General features: G+C 45.5%; 1 protein-coding gene across 8 annotated transcripts in view; it reads left to right on the top strand.

Moving 5' to 3' along the window:
* Positions 1 to 16,922, top strand: part of LOC138471946 (uncharacterized) — an 835,353-nt gene that overhangs the window by 567,820 nt on the left and 250,611 nt on the right. For all 8 annotated transcript variants that reach the window (XM_069609830.1, XM_069609827.1, XM_069609832.1 and 5 more), the window contains one exon: positions 1,059 to 1,136. In XM_069609830.1, the coding sequence (XP_069465931.1) occupies positions 1,059 to 1,136 (78 nt within the window). The remainder of the gene's footprint in view (positions 1 to 1,058; positions 1,137 to 16,922) is intronic.

Below are 16,922 nucleotides of genomic sequence, written 5' to 3'. Positions count from 1 at the left end.
TTTCTTTGTCTGGAGCATCTGCCTATTTTTAGGGAGTATACATGACTGAACTGCCCTTTATCTGTAGGACTATTTACTCTGCTCTTTTTCCCTATGGTTGTCCCCATTTCCCTTTACTTTCACCTTGCCTCTTCCCTTTCCATATCCCCTTCTCCCTGTCAATTCCCTTCCCTTGCCTTTTTAAAGCACTTCAGGGTTTGATCACCATTGTCATTCCGAATGTTCCCCAGGAAATCTGATTGAGGGGAGGATGCCTTTTTACTGTGAGATCATCGTACCTTCAGGCCCTCTGTAGCCAAGCATCACAGTAAACTGCAGACAATCCAGGGGCATGCCATGGCTTTGCATCTATAAAAGGACTACTTTCACATCTATTTAGCACACGAGTATGCTGTAAGCATGATACCCTCTGCATCACACAAACCCCAACCAGTCCTTAACTAACCTCACTATTTGCCCTGTTCTCTTGTCATGAAGCTCACATTTTTTTTAATGTACTTATCACTGTGGATAGCCAATTGCCCATTCTGACTGTAAGGCTCTTTACTCTGTATCTGCACCAACATACCACTCATATGGTCAAAATTATAGTTCAATATCAAATGATCAAAAGATCAGATTTCCATTGATAACGTGTTTTGTCAACAGCCTCATTTACTATACTCATTGGGCCTAATCACGAGTTTGGTGGTATTCCGGCGATAAATCCTCCAGAATACTGCCAAAACGGAATTACTGTTACTGCCACTAGGTGCTGTGAGTTTACCATGAGATAACAAGTGGTGGTAGGTGGTGTAAATTCCCATTTTATGGAGGACTCCATTGGGAATGTTTGGCGGAATTACCACTGGCGGAATTACCGATGGCAATTCTGCCAAGGTAACTGAATTACCTCGACTTTTTTCCCACTCCGCCCAACTCGTAATAAGGCCCATTATCTTTGCTCGCCTTGTTAGCTAGCAACCAATAATCTCATGTGCCTGGAAATTCTTAACCTCAACAGTATAGCGTTCAACCCAATCTAAATAACATGTTATGTTTATCGTTTTATCTCAAAGGAAAAGAAGCCGTGGAATCATGGTACAGTGAGATCAAGAGCTACGACTTCAAAAAGCCAGGATTTCGGGGTGACACAGGTATGGGTCCATCTATCTTTATTTTACATATTTGAATAGTGAATGATGCATACATTGTGGGTTACACAGTCATAACATTAATCAATCCATCAGAATTAGAACACCTACAGAGCGCGCTAGAATAGAACAGCGAGCGCATCGCAGCAACTAAAAGCCAACCCACAACACTTATTCCATCAGAATTAGAACACTTACAGAGCGCGTTACAACGGCACAGGGATCGCCTCACACAAACATAAAACCTTGCCAGGCGTAACCCCTTCGCCCATCCTGATGAGATTGGGAGGATTAGCGAGCGCCACACTCGGACAGAGTTCTGAATGTTAGCATATTAAACTTTATATGACCCACTAACAAAAAACTATTTATGCAGAATTATCTCTCATAAATCTCACACAACCATCTCTCACACAACAACCCGCACGCACTTCACAACACTGCAACAACACATAAGCCGCACCAACAGCACACGAGAACTGACATCGATCCGATACTCGCACCAAAGCTCAGCACCCGGTGCTTACCGAGTTGACGCTGCCAACAGAACACCACTCCTCTCACTATCCTACTCCCGCTTCACCTACTAACCCATCCCACTTTCTCGCTTGCAGATCCGCCAGAGCACCTGGGGACCAACTCCGTTGGTGACGGTGCGCGGTACAAATACATTTAACATTTAACATAACACTGCATTCTATATTTCTGATAAGTGGACATGGATGAGTTATCCAAGGTGCAAATGTATGCACCCATCAATCTGATTGCCGGATCTATACTAGCCACCAAGCATGGCTAGAAATCTCAAAAGTAGTATGGAATGCCATGTGTGGAGCACATCGGCTACCTTGCCTATCCCATGTGCAAGCCACAGATAATCCTGCAACTCAAACCCACAAATGCGAGGAAACCAATGCTATGGCCTAGCCCGTATGAAACTGACCTCTGCAAGCACTACCATCTCAAGCCCTAACACAGCACAACTTGTCACCACCAACAGGCTTGCAGCTCATGTTTAGACCAGCTCTCCCACCAACCCCCTACTTTATAACTGCAAGTCACGACGTAAGGCCAGACTGCATCCAAGGCCTTATCAACACACTGAAGTAATGTTGTATATCTGAGGCACTTTATACACAATAAATAAATCCATCCCCCCACCAGTCTACAGTCGGACAAGGTTGTAACACTACAAAGCTATACCATTTACCTAAAGAATGTTGACAATTCCAGGTTAGCTTGACTGGAGAAACACCAAATGCATATTCCAGGGGAGCATGGGCAGTGTGTATAAGGGGGCAGTTCAAGAATGTGCTTCAACCTTTAACATTGGCTGTGCAAACAGAAAATCGGCCACAGGATGCATTGGATGTCAGTGCAAATATTCAAACTGCACCTGAAGGACTCAGATGAATGAGTAGCTATACCCACATGCTATCCACCTGTCCCAAATTGATGTAGCTCTGTTCAGACATACTGGAGTGGAGCAACCTTGTGCAGAACACCCAGCTCACAACAAGCAATACGCTCATCATTTTCAACAAATTACTCAGCAGATGGGCCTAGGGTAGGGGGACAAACTGTGCATAGAGAAGGCAATCTTTAGTGGGGATCCGACCAGTATTTTAGGACGTGGAAATCAGAACTATAAAGCAAAGAGGAGTATTAATTGAAGAATTAGGTAGACCTGCTAGCATGGAGATGGCAATCCTGTAATCACAACACCAGGAAGAGCGCTTTTAGGAAAATATGGTGCAAATAGTTTTGAACTCTAATCAATTTGAAATGCCACCATGAAGAGTGGAATGTTGTGGTTCTCACCACAGATTACAAGGATCCGTTTTTGTATTTTAGATATATTGGCACCCCAATTGTGATGGTTAAAAATACCCTCTCAACACAGTGTTGAAGAAATCTACAAAATGTTCCTCTGAAGAATGTTCAACCATTGCAGGGTTTGAGGAACAGAAACATGTCGGGAATTGTTGTTTTTTATGATGCATTTAGAATGTTGTATGTTGTAATTTAATATCATTTGTGTCTTGTGAATTTTGTGCTAGGTTGTTTTAGATTAACGTTTTATGTATACATTTTTGTGACCACTGTGTTTGGAGTTTTGGTCGATATTGGTTTTAGTATTGAACATTTTTTTCTTAAATAAATGTACTTTGAGTGTTTGTTTGAACAATTGCATACAGTCTATTTTTCCAGGACTAAGTGTGCGGGAAAATCAGTGATCCTTTGTGTCTGGTTGATGAGATAACCTCAGTGGCTACAACACTTGAATTACCATTCAACAAACAGGGATATGTTTATGGGTAATATATGATAGAGCCACCCGTTCAGTTCTGGCGACTGAAAGTAGAAATCTTCACCACCGTTGTGGGCAGTTTTTTAAGAAGTGCTCTTCTATGCCATAATACCAATAAAGAGTACTCTTACAGTAGTTCGTGTTTTCTTCCCAATTGAGAGGGGGACACACCATTACTCATCCTTGTTCCCAAATTCGGCATTTGGGCTTTTCTTTGAGGCAGAGCTCTGTTCTCGTTGAAAGCCCTCCTACGTTCTACTCACCTAACCTGCATTACTTGATTACTTAGAGCTTCACAACAGGGGCGGGAGGGGATTGAGGGTTGGATCTATCCATCACCGTCCTTAAACTCCTCTTTGAACCCTTCATAGAAAAATGAGGCTCTCAAATTCACAGTAGAAAACAAAAGTGACAGACTCACAGTTGGGCAACATTTAATTGTGTAGTGACGGGCACCAGAAAGCAAGTCAAAGTAGGATAGTGTCTTGTTCAACTGTGGGAACTCTGCCCACTGTCATGTATCACCTTCCGCACAGCACCGTATTTAAATAAGGATGCTGACAGCAGGGCCTGCTGAACACTGGCTTTATTCAAACACCTTCCTTGGCCTAACTGCTTCCCCCATGTCACATACTTTCGCTGCTCAGGTCCCGCCCTCTCCCAACACTAGACTGTGTGCCTGATGCCACAGATAACGCAGAGCAACATCACTGTGGGTAACAGTCATGTGGGCAACAGTTAAAGAGGAATGCTGGGGTCAAAGTCACAGTAAGATACCAAGGTGCAAAAACTCAGTGGGCAATAATTAATGTGGCAGTACCAGGTAGCAACTCAGTGGGAAAGCAATGTGGGGCAAAAGCTATAAAAGTATACACAAGAGCAAATTCAAAGTGGGGCTTTAGTTCTTGTGGATCGCTAGAGGGAAGAAAAAAAGAAACAGAACAGTTAATGTCGAGCAAACAGTTTGTGGCAGTTGCCACAGGGCAAGTCACACTAGGCAACGAGGGATCAAAACACAGTGGGCAACAAATAACAAGGGACTGCAGAACTCAAGACACAGTCCATCATAAGAAACAAAATCTTAGTGGGGCAGCGGGTAATGAGGGATACCTGGGGACAAGTCACAGCAGGGTCAGGTGACAGGAAGCAAAACACAGTGAGGCGATTATTAATGTGGGTCAACAATCAATGATGGACTGCAGTGAGCAAAATTACAGGTTGTCAATCAATAAGGGACACAAGGGGCAGTTTACAGCAGCATACGAGGGAGCCAAATTACAGATTGGTAAGAAACCTAACCGGGCAGGATATTATGAGCGACACCAGGAAGCAAAATTACAGAGAACAGCAATTAATGTGGTAGCAACAGCACAGTAAAAATCAGCAACATTAAATAAAATATCCAGAAAATATCATGTGCAATGGAGCAATGGGCCTTACTCCTGCAGGTGTGTTCCTGGGATCTCTGAGCATGGCCACATGACCTAAACTCCATTCAAGAGACTGCTGAAGCTGTGCAAGAACTGCTGGGAGAGCTATAGGTCTGTAGAACAAAGGCCTGGAGCGGGGCTCTGGGTGCAAAAGGCAGCCGTATTACCACTTAACCCATCCTAGTTGGCAGTAACGTGGTGGTCAGTGTAAGCGAGGACCCTGCCTCTCGGCGAGTCCACACGATTTTTGTGGAGGGTCGAACCCCCAAACCATTTTTACGGAATGCACATCTCCCAAAAGTGTTTGTAGCCTGTTGAAAATATGGTGCATGGAAGAGTTTTGCCATAATGCAGTGGACAAAGGACAACTTTGCAAAATGTTCATGAAATTAAAATGTAATAATTGTAAATTTTAGCACTTCTCTGTTGGCACAAATGCAAATTGTGAATCTATTGTGACAGATGTCGGTGAAGACAGCCCGGAGGCAGATTGGGATCCTGGGGTAGCCACATACTCTCTAATAGCATCCCCTAAAGGTGATGAAGGGGGGATTCCCTAGAGACTCCCTACTTTCCTCTCTGCACCCTCATTCAATGGCATGGAGTCTTCTTTACACAAAGAAAGTAGAGGAGTGAGAGCAGGAGCTTAGTGCAACCATTTCATTAGGAAAAACAGGTCAGAAATAAAAATGGATAAAATACGCCCCAGAGTTTTTTTGCCATGTTTAACTTGACCATGAGAGATGGACAAGGAATGACTGGCACCAACCATGGATCCACTGCCACAGCGGGTCTATCTAGGAAATGCAGCTTGGGACCTCAAGCCCTGGCATGAAGCTGAGCCTGAAAGAAAACACATGGCAGTAGACGAAATGACATAGTAGCGACAGCCCACACTTTGCCCCTACGGCTCCATCTCCAAACAAGCACCTCACAAACCTCCCTCCGAGATCCCGCCCCAGGAGCTCCCAGCCCCACTCCTGCTCTGTGCATTATCTTGCAATCAATAACAGGACACACCATTTTCTGTGAGTGTGAAAGGTTGCAGCTGCTTTATTAGGCAGGAGGGATCTTAAAGGTGATCCGTTTCTACCACGCATACTCAGAATTCTACACTGAGCATGGGTTCCTTACAATTACTGTACTCCCACCCTAGGTTACCTGCACTTCTGCATGGCTAGCACCCGTCCTCAGTTTTCTTGGTCACCCGACCTCTTATGCCCTTGCTAGTTTCCCATATCTCCCACCCCCTAAACGCTCTTACTCACTTTTCCCCAGTCCATCCCCAGCTCTTCATCCTTGCTTATTTCCCAGGTCTTACAACATTTCTCGGTACTCCCAGGGCTCCTGACCTGTTGCACCATTCCCAGTTTCCTGAGCCTCCCAGCCTCTTGCACCATACTGGGTTTCCCAGGTCTCCTGACCTCTCACACCCTCACTTGGTTTCCCAGACCTAATGGTTGTCTACTCGCTTCCCCCAACCGCTTTAAGTTTACCAATTTCTATTTTCACAGCCCATCTGACCTCCTCCATCCACAACTTCCCTCCCTATGCCCTTTCCTTCGTTTGCTAGTTTTCAGCCCTCTTCTCCAATTTGTTTGACCTGTTGTTCACTCCAGGTCCAACTCCCCATAATCCTTGTTTTTCCCTGCTTTACTTGCCCCCACCCTGCTATGCCTCTCCGGCGACTACCGCCATTTGGGAGTTCCCCCCCACCTTCCTCAAGGGGGGCTGGAGGTGGGGAAAAATTGCTTGGTATTCCTCCTTTTAGTTATTTATTTCCCTTGTTGTCCTAACCTCTTTCTTCATTTATTCTTTTGCCAGACTCATTTACCTCCTATGCAGTTATTTTTACGCAGTGGCTTGTCCTCATCAGTTATTTATTTACCCTTCATGTTCCTGGTCGTCTTAAGCAGTTATTTATCACCAGGTGCGTTGACCTTTTATGCAGTTAATAACACTTTGTTCTCCCAGGTGGCTTGTTCCGGCCTCTTCTCGTTACTCCCAGACATTATCTCTTTCAGGTGGCGGTCATGATCCTCTTATGCTTAGCGAACATTGAAACCTTAGTGTGCCTGCCCTGCTTGCCCCAAGCCAACCACACCTTTGTGTTGGCGTTCCCACCAATCATTCTTAACCTCTTACACAATTATGTTTTGCCCAGGTGTCCTGATTTATTTCCCCTCTTATTCATATCCCCATGTGCATTGACCTCCTACTCATTTCCCAGGTCTCTTGACCTCTTACACCATCCTCCGTTTCCCAGGTGCTTTGACTTCTTACACATTCATTCATTTCCCCCAGGTCCCCTGACCTACTCATCCAATCATTTCCCACATCTCTTGACCTCTTAAAACATTCTCTGATGCCCAGGTGTCCTGAACTCTTTCCCCTCTTACTCATGTCCCCAGGTGCCTTGACCTCTTACTCATTTCCCCGGTCTCTTGACCTCCTAAACCATTCCCTGTTTCTTGGGTGCTTTGACCGTTATTCATTTCCCTAGGTACCTTGACCTCGTTCTCATTTCATCATTTCTCAGGTCCCTTGACCTCTTACACCTTTGCTTTTTCCCCAGTGCTTTGACCGCCCTACTTGGTTTCTTATTTCCCAGGTCTCTTGACCTCTTACAGCATTCCCCATTGTCCAGGTTTCTTGAGCTCTTGCGCCCCTTAATCATATCCCCAGGTACCTTGACCTCTTACTCAGTTCTTCCTTTCCCAGGTCACCTCTTACCCAATTCCCTATTGCCCAAGGTTCTTGCCCTTTTGCACATCCTACTCATATCCCCAGGTATCCTGACCTCTTACTCAGTTCGTCCTTTCCCAGGTCTCTTGACCTCTTACACAATTTCCTGTTTCCCAGGTGCTTACGCAGTTCTTCCATTCCCCCAGGTACGTTGACCTTTTACAGTTATTTATTTCCCCAGGTTCCTTGACCTCTTACTCATTTCATCATTTCCCAGGTCCCTTGACCGCTTACACCATTCCCCTTTCTCCTGTGCTTTGACCCCTTACTTGCTTCCTTATTTCCCAGGTGTCTTAACTTCTTACACAATCCCCATTTCCCAGGTGCTTTGACCTCCTATGCAGTTCATCCTTTCCCCCAGGTCTCTTGACCTCTTACGCACTCTTTTGCCATTCCCTGTTTGCCCCACACCGACCACCCCAGTGATGGCCTTTCCTCAGATGATTTGTTTTACAAGGCACATGGAGTCCATAATCACCACCTTGTTAGCACATTACCCCAGTTGTGTAATTCTTCTGATCCTCTGCTCTTAGGAGAACACCGGGCATCTTGTGCGCCTTACCTGCTTTCCCCAAGCCAGCCACACCATGTGGCAGCAAACCCTCCTCTCCTTACTTGTTTCGCTTCGACCAGAAAATCCCTAATCTCATTGGGAAGCCAATACGGTCCTGTACCATTGACTATCCAAAGCCCCAGCTTTTGTTCCATCTCATCCTCTGTACCAACCCTGTGCTGATAGATTTCCTACTTCTGTGCATGTCCCTCTTGCCTGCTATACCCCCTCCTAGTTGCACGGGCCAGAGCACGCCACTCCCCTGCACACACTTGCCATGGGGAGTAGGGGTGTCACGGTATTAGTTTTATGACGGTACAATAACCTTCTTGCCAAATGACGGTATATCATGGTTATCGCGGTATAGCAGGTGGAGTTAACTAATCTAAACAAATATTTTCTAAAAGGTCATAAATTGTCAGATTTATCATCACAAACAAAACCAGGCACCCAGGGCCAGAATTGTGCTTTTCAACATACTTTCCACTGAAATTCCACCCCTTGCTTCCACCAAACACAAACGCATGTGTGGAGAGGAGGAGGGGGGGGGAGCCCTGCTGCAACTGGCAAAGCAAACTGAATCGCTTTTCTTTGTTGGTCATTTAGGCTTTTAGCTCCCCCACTGGCTACTGGTGAAGATGAACATGTTGCTATCTTGATAACCTGCATGCCACAGATCAATGGAGGCTGATGTTAGTATACGCTTGTGCGCATACACACACACACACGCACTCTCTTTACTTTACAGCCTTTAGTTTACTTGCGGGCCAAAAGGTGTTCAGTAATCACGGACATGTTACCCTTTGGTATGGCAGCAGAGAATACCCACAGCGTTGAGTGAATTTCGCAGTCTGACCTATTATATGTAAATTCAATGATAGAACCAGGGAAATCCCCCATTGTCCTATGTTTAGAAAACATTATCCATTATAAATATATAAACCCCCAAAGCCGCCAACCCAAAGTAAACCCTTTTCCTTCTTGGCACTGTATTTATTCTTCCTATTGCTAACATATTGATTTTGTGTCAGGCACGTGTGGTTTATGGAATGGCATTAAAAACTGCTGCAACTGAAACTATTTGGCAGACGGCACATTCAACAGTGCAAGACCAAGACTCAGCAGCACTTGCCTATGGCATCCTTTCTAAAATCAGATTGAAAAGCACACTTAACGGTATAAACGGTATACCGTTATAAACAATGTGACGGTTATTATTGTTCAATTAAGTGATTCACGGTATCGTTAACGGTATACCATAATACCGTTACATCCCTAATGGGGAGACAGGGATTCATCCGGAGAACCCTACGCTAAACACAACTTGGTTCTAATCGGTTCCCGCTCCCGAATTCATGCCTGTAGTTGATACTCTTCATTTCTACCGCTTTGATGGATCATGTCACCGCCATGCATTCCAACTGTGGCAGCCCAAGCTCCTCTTTGCCTGTGTTTTGGGAGCATTGCTGTGTGGGGTTACCCAAGCCCACCACTTTGGACAAGTCCACTGCCTGCAGGCAACCCTTTCCCTCATCTATTCTGTCCCCATTCAATAATTTCTATGGGAACCACAAAGAAACCTACCCAAAATGCCCACTGTCCTTTGTGCTATTCTGCTAGGTATATACCATGAGGGGGGTGGGCGCAGGACAACAAACATTTGCTGAACAGCGAAGCAGGGATCCTAATCAACTCTTACAATTTCACCCCCCAGATGGTGCTTGTGAAAGCATACTGTCACTTGCATTGTTGCCAACAAGAACACTTGATTGCCACAACCACCTGCCCCCCCCCCACCATGACACTAGTGTCTGATCACAAGATGGAGGAAAGTATATTTGAGACCTTGGCCCATGGGGAAAGGAACAGTGGACCAAACAGCTTATCAGAACAAATCCCACACCCAAGCCGCATCGAGGCCAAGGAGCATCCACCTGGGGGAGGAGGAACCATTAGGCACGCATCAATCACAACCACTTAAACTACTGGGGAACAGACCCACCAACCAGAACTCTCGTTGAATTCATAAGTGGCAAATTCTAGCTCTATAAAGAGGCAGAAGCCTCTTGAATTTGAGGGTGTTAGTATGGTGTTTCAGTTTATTGGTGTGCAAAGAAGAGCAGTGGAGCATGAAGCAAAAAAAAAAAAAAAAAAAGCAAAGCCAACTAGTCTACATTGTAGACGAGTAGCAGAACAAGAGGTGGCTAAGCCAAATATACCACACTGTACGAAAGTCCAAGTTGTCAGGAGAGAAGAAAGCAAAGGTGCTCCTGGGGATAATGACCCAGAGGCTTGCAAGGGCCATCCAGGAGATGTTAGAATTGTATGCTGGGGCCCTATCCCAGGTCTTGCTGGCTGCTGAGAAATGGCCAGAGCATAAGAAGAGCTGTAACCTGAAGAACCTGATCAGTCCCTTGGTTGAGGCACCATACTTACTGTTGCCTGTCAAAAACATGGGTAGAGGGAAGAAATTCCTACCCAGAAGAGCCTGTAGCTCAAGAGTGGAGATGCTACAAAGTCTTGCCCAGGTAAGTGTAACTAACAAGACTAGAAAGATCTAGGGGATTGGGCATGACTGATCAAGTAAAGGAGCCCACTCAGAAATTAAAATCGCCCTAAAAAGGCGAGTGATCTGAAACACTTTTCTGGGTTTTCGACGGCCCGGAAGAGTGGGGATTAAAATCGTGATTAGACACTGGACACCTTTCCACATACTGAGCTATTCCTCCATCCTGACTCTTTCTCAACATTTGCCCCATTTTGGATTGCTTCTATAAGCATTCCCCCAATTTCCTAATGAGAAAACATAAAGGTGTTAGTGTTGAACTAATCTGGTTTATTGCTCTTTGGCATCCGTCTTGTAAGGTACAAGTTACTTAGCTGTAACTGTTGTTCCCCAGCATGGGTCTTGCATGGATTCACATGCCAGACCCCATGCTGGAGAAAAGTATCAACTTTCTGATTTAAAATTCTTCCTTCTGTGTTGCTGATCGTGGCTTCTTATCTCTTGCACATGCTGCCAAACCACCCAAAATCACAAACCTTAAGAGACACAGTTTTGGAGGGAGTAGCGATAAAAGTGCACAAAAGTTATACATTCTAGGGGCAATATTCTGATTCTATTTTGGCACAATCAATGGGTTGCTCTACTGCATCTCTTTACTAGGTATGCACAATTCACAAAGAGCATCATTTCAGCTAGCACCTAGTCCCCAGGAAATGAACAGGTCACCTTTATGAGTAAGATGGCTATCCCTTTTTAGAAAACTGCATCTAACAACTGCATGTTCTGCTCTCTTTTGCAAGCATAATGTTCTGTGCAGCGGGTCATCAATGAAATGAGATGTGTATGCTGCTATTACAAGATGGGCATAAAGTCGCTGCCATGTGTTTTTCATTATCACCACACAAACCTGATCATGTTGGCTTGTACAGCACTTTGCCTCCTTCAGGCAATCACGAAACATGGAGGGTAAGAGTATAGAAGACAGGGAACATGGTGAAAAGAAAGTAGCTTTAATGTTTGAAAGTGGAGCAGAGGATAGGTAACTTGAGTTTCGGGCATCATCGGAAAATATACTGATGCTCTGTTTGGGGGTACAGGTGTGTGAGCATCAGTGATTTCATGCCCAATGACATATCCTCATATAGCTCTCAACATGAGAAAGGTCAGGGAGAAACATGATGCATTGCAACCGGGCAGTATGCATTTTTAATTGAGATCAACAAAAATGACATTAAAAAGAACAGTATTGGAGTTCCAAAGGTGTCTCTATAGATTAGATGGGTGAGACCTGTCATGCATGAGGAAGATCTTTGCAATGTCAGGATACCAAGAGATGTCCATCATTTTAGCCCCCACGAACCTCCCCTTGATCTTGGCTCAAATCAGGTCAGTAAAGTGGGAACAGTTGGAGGGTGGATGCCACACTACATATCCAACCCCACGCTGTAGGAAAGCAGGCAGGAAAAACATTTGTGCACTGTTTTGGTGGCGGTAAATAGGATCATGTACCAAATATTGAAGCCTACTTAAAGATCACCCGAGTTAGCAAGGTAACCTTGGGATATGGTTCAAGAGCCCTGCTGAGCGGCAGAATATGTAACCAAAGTCTGGGAACCCGAGGGAATGCTGGCAAATCAAGATTGTCAAACACAAGCAAGAAGGAAGGGAGTCCAACAGCCCAGGCAAGCAGAAAACACAATGGAAGTCCAGCAATACCAACAAACCAAAGGACACAATAGTCCACCAACCCCTGCACACAAAACGGGTTACGAGAAATAGTCTAGAAAACCTGGAGCGAATATTGACTAGAGGGAAGCAAAACTGGAGGGCTAAGAGGAAGGAGTCACTTTTGGCTGAAGGAGAGGGCCCAGTCTGCATGGAAGGAAAGGTGCAAGAAGGCCAAGCTGCAGACCAGTCGGGTAACAGAGAACTAGCATACTTGTACATGCAATAATGAGGCAGACAAGAACAGGAGAGCAAGTTCACTTAAGTGTACCAGAGTGTCGGTATGGTAACAGTAAAGTACCAGCAACCACTTTCCAGTGGGAGGCAACATATTTCAGAAAACAATGCAGAGTTTGGCAATAGTAGAGCATAAACAACCAAATCCTTAGTCTAGACAATGGGATTGCAAGAAGCTGTGCGAAGGTCGGCAAAAGGAATCACAACATTCAAATTGGAACAGTACGAGTGTTTCCTGTTCATATACGCTTGTTGAAGAGCAATGTCTTGGCACATTACAGGGTTTGAATCACCCAATGTATGTGTGGGGTACAAGGGCAGAAATGTAATGCAAGCAGGGGTTTAGGGTGTAGGATGCCAGGAGGAAACAAGAGTAGAGGTGAGCTACCAGGGGCATGGCGATGGAGAATGGTTACATGTGGCATGTGACGTGGATAAGATTTCACTCCCATCAACCTCTGGGTGTGAGGCGCACAGGATGTTGCCGAAGCTGCCACTGATGAGCGTGGTGGCAGTGGCCTGCACTGATGTCTGGTAACACGTGCAGGAACAGGTGCAAATTGTCTGCATATAACTAATGCAGTTAATTTAATCAATCACCTGGAATGGGTGTTTCATTAGGGGTGTCAGTGAATTTGTGCCTCTTGATAAGAAGGAAACCCCCAAAATGTTATAACTTGGAACGCATTAGAAAAAGTTGGTACTATCAGCAAAATCTACTGTATGCCTAGATGTTTGAAAGTGAAAATGTTGCCCATACAAATCAGTGGGATGTGTGGAGAAAGTGGAACGTTGTAATGGAAATGTAAAGAAAATGTTTTATTGTGTGAGGAAATCTTTTTCGTAATCCATGAATACATTTCCTCTCTAACTTCAGTAACATGTTATCACGCTTGTCTTCCCTAAGGTCACTGCTCTTCTCACTACAAGCACCACTCTTAGTGTGGGCAATTACCTGGACGCTACACTTACCACCATCCAACTTAGTTGCACCTAGCTCCTTGTACACCTCATCCATGGCCATCATCTACAGACCTGCTGATACCTACCCAAGCACTGCACCGCAAAACCACAACGATCCTGCCTTATGGCTTGACCATTTTGCTAAATAACCCTCACCTAACAAACCATGTTCTATCTCTCTTAGAAACTTAAGATTAGGATCTAGACGTATGGGTAAGAAGGGCCACCCCATGTATCTGAGCCCACATCTGAAAACAGACACTCAGCCCGCTTCCACAAACGCCCACCTCACCCACGCCCCATCACCCTCAGACCAACACAGCTTCAACAAGCAACGCTGGTTTAATCAAAGTCGCCCTGATTAACGCAAGGTCCCTAGCCGCACACGCTCTGGACATCGCTGATCTTATCAAGACTCAGGAACTTGACTTCATCGCCATCTCTGAGACCTGGCTGCACGCGGCATCTGGCCCGGCACTCTCTCTGGCCATCCCCACCGATTAGTCCATTATCAGATGTGATCGCACCTCGAGAGGTTGAGGAATTGCATTTATCTTTAGAAACTCATTAGGACTTAGAACCATCCCAAACACTAAGTTGGAATCTGCAGAGTTACTCTCTGTCAAACTCAGACTCTCAGCCAACCAAACGGTCACCATCCACCGAATATACAGACCGCCTGGTCCACCCACTTCCTTTGTGGATGACATCTCTACCTTAGTACTCAACAATGCAAAATCTAACTCTCAAACCATCATTCTTGGTGACCTTAATCTAGGACACCAAGACCCTAATGACCCTGCGGCCCTCGACCTCGCTAATACCTTAACAGATTTAGGCTTCTCACACCACATACAGGAACCCACCCACATTAAAGGGCGGTCCCTTGACTGGCTCAGTGACACCAATTGCAATATTAGCATACTATCCAACGCCCCTTGCATCTGGTCTGACCACCACGTCATCACTTTCAGTATCGAAGCAGCTTCACCACCCATGCCTCTGGGCGCGCCAGCCACCCTCACCAGAAATAAAAAGAACATTACGACTGAAAAACTACTCCCCCTCATCCTTCCCACATTAAATAATGCTCCTGATACTTGCTCAGACCCCACCACCCTAGCCGACATGTACAACCAGTCAGTGCTTGCAGCCATCAACTCCATTGCCCCGCTCAAACTGAGGAAACCCAAACAACGAGCACACTTTAACTCGTTGTTCACCCCCCAGCTTAGAGTGTTACGTAAAGAGAAACGTACTGCAGAGTCACGCTGGAGAAGTCGCCACTCTGACGCCCTCAAGGACAGTCTTCTGATAGCCACCCTTACCTATAAAGAAGCTGTACTCCAGGCAAAACAAATTCTTACAATAACCGCATTACGTCAGCCCAGTCTAACACCAAGGAACTCTTTAATATTCTTAAGGAACTTGAGACACCTGCAGCCCCCCCTGACTCTTGTACCAAAGACAGCACTTGGTGCTCCAACATTCAGTCAGCACTCAGTCAGCACTCTTGGGTAAAATTGCCACTCTCCAATCCAAAATCAGAAACAAACAGAAATCCCTACAGCTTGACCAACCACTGACACCACTCGCACTCAATACACACCTAGCCAATCCTTCTCATAAACCTTTCTCCTTCTCCCCGCTCACTACTCTCAATTCAAAACCATCCAATTGCCAAGGTGACCCTTGCCCAGCACCTATTATCAAGGAAGCATCTTCAAGGAAGCATCTCATGAGTTAGCCCCGTTCATCACAGCATTCATAAATGCTTGTTTCAAGATGGGTATTGTCCCTGCCAATCTAAAGGATGCATGGGTTATCCCACTCCTCAAAAAACCCTCCCTTGACCCTAATATCCCAACTAACTTCAGACCAATCACTACAGTCCCATTCCTGCTCAAGATCCTGGACCGTGCAGCCTACCTGCAGATTCAGGACTACCTCGAACTAAACAATCTTCTGGGCTTAAGACAATCAGGGTTCCGCCCTAAACATGGCACGGAATCAGCTCTGATTGACCTGAAAACTCAGATGGAGTCACTAAAGGACAAGGGGAAGTTAGCTCTTCTCCTCCTCCTTGACCTCTCCGCGGCTTTTGATTTGGTCAACCACCAAATACTCTGCCAGCATCTCAAATCTGCAGCCCACTTCTCTGACTCTGCCAATGCCTAGATCCATTCATTCCTGAGCAACAGATCTATGAGGGTCTTCTCACCCATGGCCTCAGCGGACCCCTCCCCCATTCATTGTGGCGTTCCTCAAGGCTCGTGTGTATCCCCTACGATGTGCTTGACTATCTGGGTGTCTCCTACACCAACTACGCGGATGACACCCAGATACTCATCCCCATCACGGGAGACTACACAGCTGACACCAAAGCCATTAAAGATGTTTACTTGGTCATCCAGGCCTGGATGGCACATCATGAACTTTGCCTTAACGATGATAAGACCGAGCTCCTACTTCTAGGATCAAATCATCGGCTCAACATATTAGACCAAACGTACAAGTCCTTCATTATTGATGGCAACGATATTAAAGTCTCCAAAGACACCAAGACTCTAGGCGTCTATCTCGACTCCACGCTCTCCCCGAACAGACAAACTAATGCTTCGGCTTATACTTGCAAACTTATCATCGCCTGCAGACCCTTCCTAAACTCTACCAACTGCATCACCCTCGCTAGAATACTTGTCATGGCCAAAATTGACCACTGCAGTGCTCTCTACCTTGGGACTAGTCAGTCTAACCTTAATAAATTGCAAACATTACAAAACAATGCCTTAAGGGCAGCCTTAAACATCCTGAGACGTTCCCATATCTCCTCCCTCAGATTGGACTTACGTTGGCTCCCGGTAAAACAAAGAAATGCCCTGAAAACCCTAGCCCTGACTCACAAATGCCTGAGTAACAACGCCCCACCTTACCTGTCCGCTCACTTCACACTCCACACATCCATTCGACCCATTAGAGCAGCCCAAACTCACAGCCTCATTGTGCCGAGATGTAAACTCCAAAAAGCTGGTGGGGTGAGTTTCCCTGTCCCAGCTTCCAAACTTTGGAACACTCTGCCCACGCCTATTAGAACTGAACCATCGTTCCACTCCTTCAAGAACAAAGCTAAAACATGGCTGTTCTCCCAAGATCCATGATACCCTTACTCAGTCCAGTCTCCCTGTGTGGTACAGGATATGTATATACATCTCTGCTATGTAATTGCATTATATTATGTTAATGGTACCCCTCGGTATATGTATATATGCTGTATATTTTGTAACTTACTGTGTAACTACTGTTTTATTGTAACATGTTT

Source organism: Ambystoma mexicanum, chromosome 8 (assembly GCF_040938575.1).
Source record: "Ambystoma mexicanum isolate Mex_15411 chromosome 8, UKY_AmexF1_1, whole genome shotgun sequence".
Taxonomy (NCBI): Eukaryota; Metazoa; Chordata; class Amphibia; order Caudata; family Ambystomatidae; genus Ambystoma; species Ambystoma mexicanum.
This window is presented reverse-complemented; position numbering and strand designations above follow the sequence as displayed.